The sequence below is a fragment of the Oryzias melastigma genome, linkage group LG12, assembly GCF_002922805.2.
Source record: "Oryzias melastigma strain HK-1 linkage group LG12, ASM292280v2, whole genome shotgun sequence".
Lineage (NCBI taxonomy): Eukaryota > Metazoa > Chordata > Actinopteri > Beloniformes > Adrianichthyidae > Oryzias > Oryzias melastigma.
Window position 1 is genome coordinate 10177252 of NC_050523.1, and position 10797 is coordinate 10188048.

The 10797-nt window shown below is 35.0% G+C and overlaps 1 protein-coding gene across 2 annotated transcripts in view; it reads right to left on the reverse strand.

Annotated features, from left to right (window-relative positions):
* Window positions 1-10797, reverse strand: part of mapk10 (mitogen-activated protein kinase 10) — a 40815-nt gene that overhangs the window by 21053 nt on the left and 8965 nt on the right. For both annotated transcript variants that reach the window (XM_024299844.2, XM_036214592.1), the window contains exons 2-3: window positions 3495-3566; window positions 1195-1364 (exon numbers count right to left, since the gene is read on the reverse strand). In XM_024299844.2, the coding sequence (XP_024155612.1) occupies window positions 1195-1364; window positions 3495-3566 (242 nt within the window). The remainder of the gene's footprint in view (window positions 1-1194; window positions 1365-3494; window positions 3567-10797) is intronic.

Genomic DNA, 10797 nt, shown 5'->3' on the forward strand with positions numbered 1-10797 from the left:
TCTACCCCTTATTTTCTTTGTCTTATATTTAAGTTCCTTTGATTCTGTTTTTCTTTTTCCTGTTTTGTTTTTCGTCCTGCACTTTTGGAAGCGTAGCAACAAATTATTTAGTTTTCTCTTTGCCTATTCCTTTTTTCACAGCTGGTTGATTACTACTTTTCAAACTCTTGAAATAATCTGTCTGCTATCTTACATGCTGTTGGTGGAATATTCCATTGCTGCAGATTTACGGGGGAGGATGAAACACTTGAGCAGTCTTTATTTTGACAGTAAAATAATTTTGGGCATTAGAACTATTTTATAAATATTTTAAAATTTTTTAATCATTCAGCTCTGGGTCTCAAAGGTTATGGGGGCCCTAGGCCGTTGCCCACCTTTGCCTGATGATAAGTCCACCCCTGCAGAAGTTCGTGCTTCAATGTTGATGTTTGTCATTTGCAGAAATTATCATAATTTTTTTTTACTTTCAACTTTTCTGCAAACACTTACTTATTTAATTATTTCTTCTAGTAGGAGAAAAGATAGAGCTGTTTTTACACATTAGTAAACACAAATAATAATAATAATTTTAAAAAGTGTTGTCAATTTTTTTTAAATTATCCAAAAACTACAATTTTACCAGAAGCTTCTTTCTTCACATTTGGCATCATTGAACAATCCCAAATGTCAACTGAGTTGATTCAGTTGTTATTCAGGTTTAGAAATGTCTTCTCTGGAGGAGAAATTAAATTGCTGGTGATGTTGAATCCTTTTTTTGGTTCCATAATTCACAACTTTTTGGGAATTTTTACCTTTGCACACCATGAAATGATCAACCTATAATTAGATTTATGGAAAAATACCAACTTTTCCCAGTGTAAAATAAACATTTATCTTGTATTGTCTTAGTTTAATTGCATTTTCTTTCTAATTTAAAGTAAAAAATATACATAAATAAACAAATAACGTTTGTGTCTCCTTTAGTTGTTTCTTTTTAATGTAAATATTTGTATGTTCGCCATACTTCACTTGATAATACATATTATTTACTTATGTTTTCTGTTCTTTTTTTGTTTTTTTAACATCTAAATATAATCAAATGTAGACATTTGGGACAGTAGCACACTGAATGCAGTCTAATAAAAGCAACACCCATCAAACAGCAGGATGTATCATAAAACATGGCATAAAAGAGATGAACAGCTGAGAACCTACCAGACAATTCCCTGAGCTCCAGAGCCAATGGGCTTTAAATTCTGGTAGCGTTTTAAAACGGTGAAGGTGGAGTCTCCCACTTCCACGCTGTAGAACTGGTTGTCCACTTTGCTTTTGCTCATGTTGTAATGTTTGGCAATATATGACACATCCACTTGTTTTCCAAAACCCTGCGTGAGGTAGAGATGACAGTGGGGACTTGTTAGTGATGCTGAGATGATTAATGAACTCACTTACCTTATGAGTAACAAGAGAACAGTCACTTTGAAGTTAACAATCATGGATTTATGTAGTCGCACATCATGGGTCTTTGCATAGAAACAAGTAAACCTAAATAAACTTCAGAAGTTTGTATTACTGCCATGGGCAGAAATGTTTTCCTGCTTTTTAAGAGCACTTTCTCCTGCTCTCCTTCAGTTGTGAGGCATTTTAAGGTTTTCCTGACATGTCAGTCGAACTAAAATCTAAGACTTCACCAGTAGATTGTTATGTTGCTGAAAGCTTTCCTTGCATGCGCCGTTTTCTTCAAGCAATGTTTGATATTTGTGCAAGGTCATCAGGCCTCCATATAAACCTGCCCCCAAATCATAAAGATATTACAGTTCCTATGCTCTACAAATTTAATTAAAAGTTTTTTGGAAAAAAACTTAAATATTTTATTGTTATTCTGTACTGAAGAAAAATAATTGCATTTAATTCAAATAGAAAAAGTTTGAGTTTCTTTTCAGTTTAACATATGAGAATCCTTGTTACATAGCAACTGATTCCACTTTTACTTTATAACTGAAACCATTAGTGTTTTTTTTCTGAGGAACATCTGACACATGCAAAGAGGAGGTGCTATTTGCTTCCTCTGACTGTACACTTTCACGCCAGCAGCTGTTACAGTTATCCACTTGTCATAATTCATCTGATGCTGGTGCAGTCAGTTCTGGATGAAGTGGAACTTCCATCAAAAGTTGAGTTTTAGCTCATATTTGATGGATTATTTCATTTATTCAAAAAAAATACCAATCGACCCCTTAAAAATTCTAATTTTTTTTTTGCTTGTTTTGCAGGAGATTTTGCACTTTGTGGTATGAATGTAGAGTATTTTAATATACTAGGACTATGTCAGAATTCCCAACCTAATCCCTTACAACTAAAAAACTATATAGTGCAGGGCTACCTGCTTAAAAGCAATTCACTGCTTTTTTTACTTCTATACGACTGATATGACGTCACCGATTTCACAAATTAAAAACATAATCAATACAAACATTTTACATCGTCTATTTATGACTCCACTGTGTTGTGATAATGACAATCTGGATTGAAAAAAATACATTTAAATACATTTTTTGCTTAAACGCAATGCATTGTGGTCCATATTCACTAATGTAGTGAGCATAGATACAAACTGTTTTTTTTCACACCTCTAGGAAATTTCTATGATACTTTATTTTGGAATTGTGGATTTGTACAGCACTGCAAAGTGGCAAAAGCAGAATGTAGTGCACTAAATAGTGAGTAGTAAAGGAATTCGGACATGACCTAAGTCAACAAATAGCACAATGTTCCAGACAAAAAATAAAACTGATGAGTAATTCCTTCTGCATATACTGTTTTTTAATAATTTACATGGAAAAACAGAAGTAACACTGATACCCTTCTGTGTTAGAGGTGCTTACAAAGATGCATCTGTTTATCAAGTGGTAGTTAAGTCCTTTATTTGTCACATGACTAGGTCTGGGAAATGTGTTCTAAGTGAGAACACAATAACATGCATTTACTATATTATTACAAATGCAACACAACAATGGCACATTTATTTTGAAAATTCTCTTCTTTAAGGCCTGACAGGTTATTCAAGCTTGTGATGTAAGATGTCCCTGCATCAAACAGTGTTATAAATCCAGTGGAACCTATAGTGGATATCAAATACTGCACATGCATATATGATGCAAACATTTCATGCAAAGTGTTCCAGTAACAGTAGCTATGGTAGACCGACCTGTCATTTTAGCTTATAGCCGTTCTCACAAGCATATAACATCAATGCCATACAGAGATTTTGATGTCAGAGGTTAACTTTTAGTCTAATTAATCTCCAGTTTTCAATAAAAATGAAAAAAAAAACAAGTTCCAGATCATCTATAGGATTTAATCTGTGTTTATAATAACAGATTATAAATGCTTGCGAGGACAAACCGGTTCAATTGATCTCATTTGTAAAAAGCAAACATTGCACGTATATTGCATCACAGGGCAAATGGAAGTTAATGAATACTGTACCTTTTTTACCTGTAAGGAACACACACCTGACAAAAGGCTATCTTTACATCCAGGACTGGTTGGCTGCAGTTATATAAGAAATGTCTGCTCATAAATACCTGGAAGACACAAAGAGAGGACAAGCATTATTGGCAAAAATGTCTGAGATTTAAATTGACTTCTATCAAGAAGGGCCTCTGGATTAAAAAGAAAATAAAGGCATTCGTCTTGATTTGGATCAGCATGCAAAGAGCGGTGTGATTTATTATGGTCTGCCTGAGAAACTGAGGTTTATTCTTGCAGTCACTTAAAGCCGAAGTGGGACTGCATCCTCCCAGTTAATTCAGAGCAGCTCTCTCTTCTCGCTCCAGTCAGTCAATAAAATAAAAGCACCGGCGAAGCCACTGCCACCCCCTCCTCTGAAAACACAAACTCATCAGTCCATCAATTCTTGCGTAAAGGACGACAGTGATTGCTGTCTTTGCTCTTCAAAATGACAGGAAAATCTCTCGCCTTTGATGAAAAACAACACGACAATAAATGCTGACTCATTTTTGATTGAATCAGCACTCAAAATCATTTCTCAAAAAAACATTTCTTAAAAATTCACACTTTTTATTTTGGTCTGTTAGATTGCATTTACAACAGTTTGTACAATTACATCTTTGAAAGCAGCAAACGTCCACGCGGAGAATTTTAGACAAACATCAGTCTCCCTTTCCATCATTTATACTCATAAAAAGTTTATTGAACTACATAAAGCACAACTAAATAATAGTCAGCATTTTATTTAAGATGGAACTACAAGTGTTTTCATTGCTGATTTGTTCTCTAGGCACATTTTTAGTTGAACTTTTTTTTTTTAATACAAAAATCAATGCTTCTCTTCAAAAATGTATACTGTTTTCTTTCTGCACGGCTGAGCTGGCGAGACAACATTCACTAACAATTGCAGAAAACGAATGTTTCAGGATCTTGTTGGTTTTATTCCCATTTAATAAACAAAGCTTAGATTCTAATTATTGCCTTTGCATCTTGTCACAATTAAAACATTTTCCACGATTTTACAAGTTTTTACTTTCACACCTTACACTGTCTGACTAAACGTTTAAATACTAAGCTTCCCTCTTGTGCATTTGGAATAAAAGTCATGATTTAATACAACTTGAAGCATAAAATGTTTCGTTTGTTGTCCTTAAGGTAACAAGGATGGAAAGGGTTTAGAAAAAGTTTGTAAGATAAAATTAGGAGATAAAAGCATTTTTTCTTAAGATTTATTCATGTTGCAGTGATTTAAGGGGTACATGAGTATTTTCAGGTTCTTATTTTGGTCAGAATTAACTGATGCAGCCTTCAAAAAGACATTTAAGGTGGACTTGAGAATTTTTAATTAACCAGGATTCTGCTATAAATCCCCTTTGAATGTCTCTGAGGTGTTGTTTAGCATTTCACAGATATAAAATCCTATATACCCACAGCAGTCATGAGGGAATTCTGACAGATCTTTAATGATTTTTGGTGCACATCTTTAATCGGATCAATGTCTGTGGGCAGACTAAAGTTGTCCTGTGGATTTTGTTTGATTGGGCAAGAAATGCCAAAAGACATTGACAGATTTATTCATTTACTTTGTTTTCACACTACAATCTCAAGAGCAAACAAATAGGATAGATAATTTACAAAAGCTGCTTATTGAAATTGAAATTGGTGTTGAAATTGAAACAAAAAAAGACGTGTGATTTGATTGTCCTCTGAGAATGTTGTATGATAAATGTTTTGATCTATTTTAAAAGTGTACCAAGTGGTCTTTTTATTTGTTTTTAGACGAAATTCTTGGACAAAGTTTCTGCAGAGAAGCAGTCGTTCATTTGAAATTTGCCTCTGAGGTGTGGACAAAACCAATGGTGAGGAGCAAGCCCACCCCCACTTCCTGTCATCCATCTGTTTACATTCTCTACCGCTAGCTTGCAGCACTTCAGCACCCATTCTAACATTACCGGTGCAACAAAAATGACGAGCAATATATATATATATATATATATATATATATATATATATATATATTGTAGCAGATTCCAGCTCGGACAAAGGAAACGAAGACTTGGATCTATTCGTCTGCAAGTGGACCCATCAGAATGGAGCGGAGCAGAGAGCTTGTGGCTTGACCGGCATATTTTCAACGTCACAAATAAACTCTTTTTCAAACTGCATTTTTTTTCATCTGCTCCTGTTTCCCAATGACTTGAACAACGAAATATATAATTTTCTTAATAATCACAAAAATGCCACAAGAACATGTTAAAAACACAATTTTCATCAGACTCTGTCTTATTTTTTTTATTTATTTATTTTAACTAGTTTTCTTTTTAGTCTTACTGTTTTTGACTTTCTCGTAAATCTTTGAAGTATCCCTGGGAGACTTTTAAGACATTTTAAGTTCAGATGTGTGACATCTATGGGGTCAATTCAGGATCAGCTTAAAATAAATGACAAACCCAAATTGTAAATTTGAAACCCAGACAGTAAAATTTAAAATTTACAATGTTTACTATCAAGTTTAAATCTGCTAATTTACTTTTTTCATTTATTTCTATTTTTTAATCTTACAGTCTGGTTCTTCATTCACTTTCAGTTGATCCTAATTTGACCACTGAGTTTGAGCTTGGATGGAAAACATACCAAAAAGATTACCCATTCTTTATTTATATTTACATGATTTAGAAAAAAAATAAAACTGGAATTTTCACAATCCTTGCTACAATTTCTAACAGAAAGTTCAAAATAATAGGCCTTAATGTTACCAAATTATATATTTATATACTATCTTAACAACGTTCAAAATTATGGTTATGCACAGCTTGAATAAACTCGATTTTTCCAGTTTAGTTTCACTCAACCTTCCAGTCAAAAATCCACACTTGGGTTTCTAGATTAACCAAAACATTAACCCCACTCACCCCTTGAGTGGACGTAATAATGGAGGCACAGACTACACAGCCCAATTTCACAGGCATGAGAGATTAAGGAACCTTTTATAGTGAAGATCTCATTAAAAGCAGAGAGGGTTTTCTTAGGCAAACTTCAGCAGTGATGCTTCATTTCCAATTTTCTTAAGCCTTTCTGTCAAAAGATAAAAAGTGAAAAAAAAAAAGTGTGAAAAAAGAAAAGAGGAGGAAATGCTCTGAATGACTCCCCCTTTATCAGCAGGAGTCAGATACAGTGCAGGTCTGGAACACTTCAGCAGCTATTCCAGGTAATGAGTCTGAAATGCTAATGACCGCGTCCGGCACAGCAGTCAGAACATCCAAAGGCAAAGCGTTTAGTGGCACCATGACCATGTGGCTCTAATGCTGCCTTTTGTTAGTGGTGGTATTAAAATAGGAGAAAGGAGAAACAATTTTCTGGGATGTGAAACCAAAACAACAGTCTAACAAAACAGTAAAATGACTTATTCTTTACAGAGTTAAAAATATATATATAATCTGTTGCAAATTTTTAGCTGCAGCAGATTTTCCCAGTTTGAGCTTTGATGTCTGTTTTAACTGGAAATGGAGCAGAGCAGCTTTAAAAGGAGAGATGTGGGACACAGAGGCTGGAGATTTCTAGTTCGCCTTATTTCCTGACCCTTTACACGGTCTATTTTTCCATACTGGGTGAAGAGGGGGAACACAAACCATTTTAAAACCAAATGGGACAGATATTTCTAAAAAAAAAAAAAAAAAAAAAAAAAAAAAGTGTGGGGTTGTGGTGGAAATCTTATCAAATTAACTCTAAAATAAGTTAAAATAAACTAAAACAAATTATTAAAATAACATGAGTTATTACAGATGAAGTCAGGATGATGCACGAGTATTTTAGGAAACTCCTCTGAGTCGAACATGCATTTCAGTCCTGTAGAGTCACAAGGGCCGCAAAAACAAGCTTCAACTCTGCTTTGTTTTACTATCATTAGGGACCAATTGTTGGTTGAATATAACAAAAAATACTGGGGTTGACCTTCACATTTTTAACCAAAGATGCATACGTTCACAATATCTTCTTATTATAGGGAGTTTTTGTAGGTTTCTTTTGATTTATAATCACATAGAAAGAGACAAAAGATAAGGAGTTGGATCAATAAAAATATAGCTAGGAAATTAAAATATTCAATCTTTCTAACTTTTCCTTGACAGAAATTTTTATTCTTATAAGCCACTGCGATCTCTCCTGAAATCTCTCCTTTTTGATGTGTTTTCCTATCAGTCGGATCTATCGTTCCCTCTGTAAGCTGTCAATGACTTGTTTGAATTGGCAAAAATTCATGGAAAAATGCAAACTGTTTTTTGGCTGTTTTTTCCGATCTGAGAAACTTCTAAAACCGTATTTAAATGCCAGACGGAGAGATACTGATGGTGGGTGTAAGTTGGCAGAAGAGAAAAAAACCATTAGAAACACAAAGCCAAATTCTCCTCAGATTATGAGGCAAAAAAAATGTGCTTAGCTTATGATCAATGCCATTACAAAGCATAAGACCTATTTGAAAAACCATATTGCATCCATTTTTTCCAGGAGATTTCAGTCTTATCAGACTTTAATCATCTTTTACAAATTGCTAATCCAAGAAGACATTTTATAGAGCAGAATCAGTGTTTAATTGTGATCTTTAAAAGATATAACTCGAGCTCTAAAACAAACTATTTGGAGTTTTAATTATAGTGCTTTCAAAGTTGCTTTACTCTCTGAACAGATGTAAAGTTTCCTGCATAAAGCTTTCAGTGCTGACTTCAGAGCACAGTTCTGTGTTTCATCAGAATTTAGAAAATTGAGAGGATTATTTGTTGGATAAAAAGTCCAGTGTGAGGAGGCGGAAAGAATATTCGCTGCACTGAGATGTCCTTTTTTCTGAAATTGACTGTTGATCTCTCATGGCCTCTCTGAAGGAGAGAACTCAGTGTTTGTGTCAGAGTCATTTCATGGTGAGTCAGTGAAGCCATGTGAACAAGAAGCCGTCAAGCTCAGTCCACCATGTGATGATCAGAAATGGGAATATCTGAATCAGGAATGGGAAACTCCAGGCCTCGAGGGCTGGATTACTGCATGTTTTCCAACACACCCTGCTCTGGCATGTTCTAATTGGCTGGAAAAACCTGAACCAGGTAATCAGTCATGAGTAGAGCTTGGATATTTGGCCTGGAGTTGCCTATCCCTAATCTGGATAAATGTATCATGCCTGAAATCATACCAGAAGTGTCCAAATCCAGGCCTCGTGGACCAGCCCCTGACTAGTTTTCCAGAAATTCTGAATTAAGTTCCTGCTGATTACCTGGATCAGGTGTGTTTAGCCAATAAGAATCTTCAATGGCAGGTTGGTTATAAAACATTTAGGACACCAACCCTCAAAGCTTAGATTTAGACACCCTTTTCATACATACAAATATTTTAAGTGATTATAAAGATAATTCATTCATTTTCTAAACACTCTATTTGCAGGGATGCTGGAGCCTATCCTGTTACTGATGGGTGAAAAGGAGAAATATCCTAGACGCATTCTTAAATCTTTAGCCCTAGGTGTTCACACTAAACAAGCAGGGAGGGGCCCCTTCTTCTTGCTCTTTTGGTACTGTTTACTAGCGCTTGTCCACCACCTACAGTTGGAAGAAATTTGGTGTGAAATGTCAAAGTGGTGCAAATCTCATGAATCTTGCTCCAGGACTAAACACCAATTTTTAATTTCTCTTCCTCCATGGTCAATTTTCAAATGGTTGGCACTTCCATGAATGAAAAGGTCACTACCAAATCCGAGTCCCTGACTGGTCAAAAGTTCAATCTGGTTTAACTTTTACTGCGCGTTCAATGGCTACACGTTTGCAGAAATGTCATAGTGATGCCTAAATGCGAGAGTTTTGAGCACAGAAGCCCAAAACATGCATTTATGAATGTTTACATTAACTTTTGATTGGAAATAGTCACTTGACAACATGTTGCCGAAGTAGTTTTAGAGGAAGCCCAAGTGTCAGGAAAAAACCCAAACATGCACGAGGAGAACATGCAAACTCAAAAACAAAGCAATAGAGACTTGAACCTTGGTTTCCTCACAGTTTGTCAACAGTGCAAACCACTACACCACAGTGCAGTGTGGTATTTCATTTAATATAAATTGCTACACACATACTGTGTTTTGTGCTTGTGTTTTGGTGACAGTGTTTTTTTTTTTTTTGTCCGTTATGATGGAGCCAAAACAAATTCTGAGGCAGCAATCATCTTGGGTTATTTTATACCAATAATACTCCCGTCTAGTGTGATACTATTGCTAAAAAAGTATAATGACCTAATAATTTTTCTCACTTGTCACAAGAGGTGCATACGGGCTTTTTTAATTAGCTGCTTTTGTAGGATGACTGTGCTTTTCAAACCATTTTGCATCTACAATCATTTTTTGCAGCTTTCTGCTTCCACACACTTTGTCTTCATTCATCTTAATTCACTGGGGTTTATGCTGGGAAGCCTTTAAAATAACAACTACTTGTCAATAAGGATTTGCTGATTCACCGAAATAGATTGAATTGGGAGGCAGGGCTCCCAGGGGCGCCTCGGCCCCCCTGAGAAGCTAACCCTTTAAAATTTTTGAGGCATAAGGTTAACTGTGATAATAAAAAATAAAAAAAAAACAAGAAAGCCTTATATTTTAAAAGCAGGAGCTAATGAAAAAGTTGCCTTTAGGGGACAGATTTAAGATGATAAATGTGTTCTTTCGTTTGTCTCAACATAATCCAAAAACATACAACCCGGTGCTTAATTTACCACTGAAAACTGTGTATGCACGAATATTGATTTCACATGCTATTTATTTAGGATTTGCTGGTGTTTACCCACTGGATCAGAAACTGCAGTATTCAAGTGAGGATTAACCTTGTACTAGTTTTTGCAAATTGCACGATGGGTTTATAAAAATGGGACATAGGAGATCTGATCAATAAATACTGCGTTTCTTGTTTTTGTGCATGCAGTCACGTTTGCACGTTTTTACTTATAAATACTTTTACTGCCATCGTATTTTATAATATTCTGTGCATCTCAAAATGTTTTAGCAAGCCTGCTTTTGCTCAGGTTGCTCTTATACAGCCAGTTGAGTTAGTGACAAAAATATGTTTTCATCCTGTAGTTTTCTGCTATTTCAGAGCAGTCTAATCTCATTTTGTACTCAAATGTTTTCAGTTTTTACAGCACAAAAAAAAAAATCAGTAAAAATCTGATTCTGTTCATTACAAGTTAATTGTGTACACCATGATCAAATTTAAAGACGGTTAGTAATTCTTATTTTCTCTCAGTACAAACAAAAACATTGCAGTTTTATTCTAACTTTTTCTACAA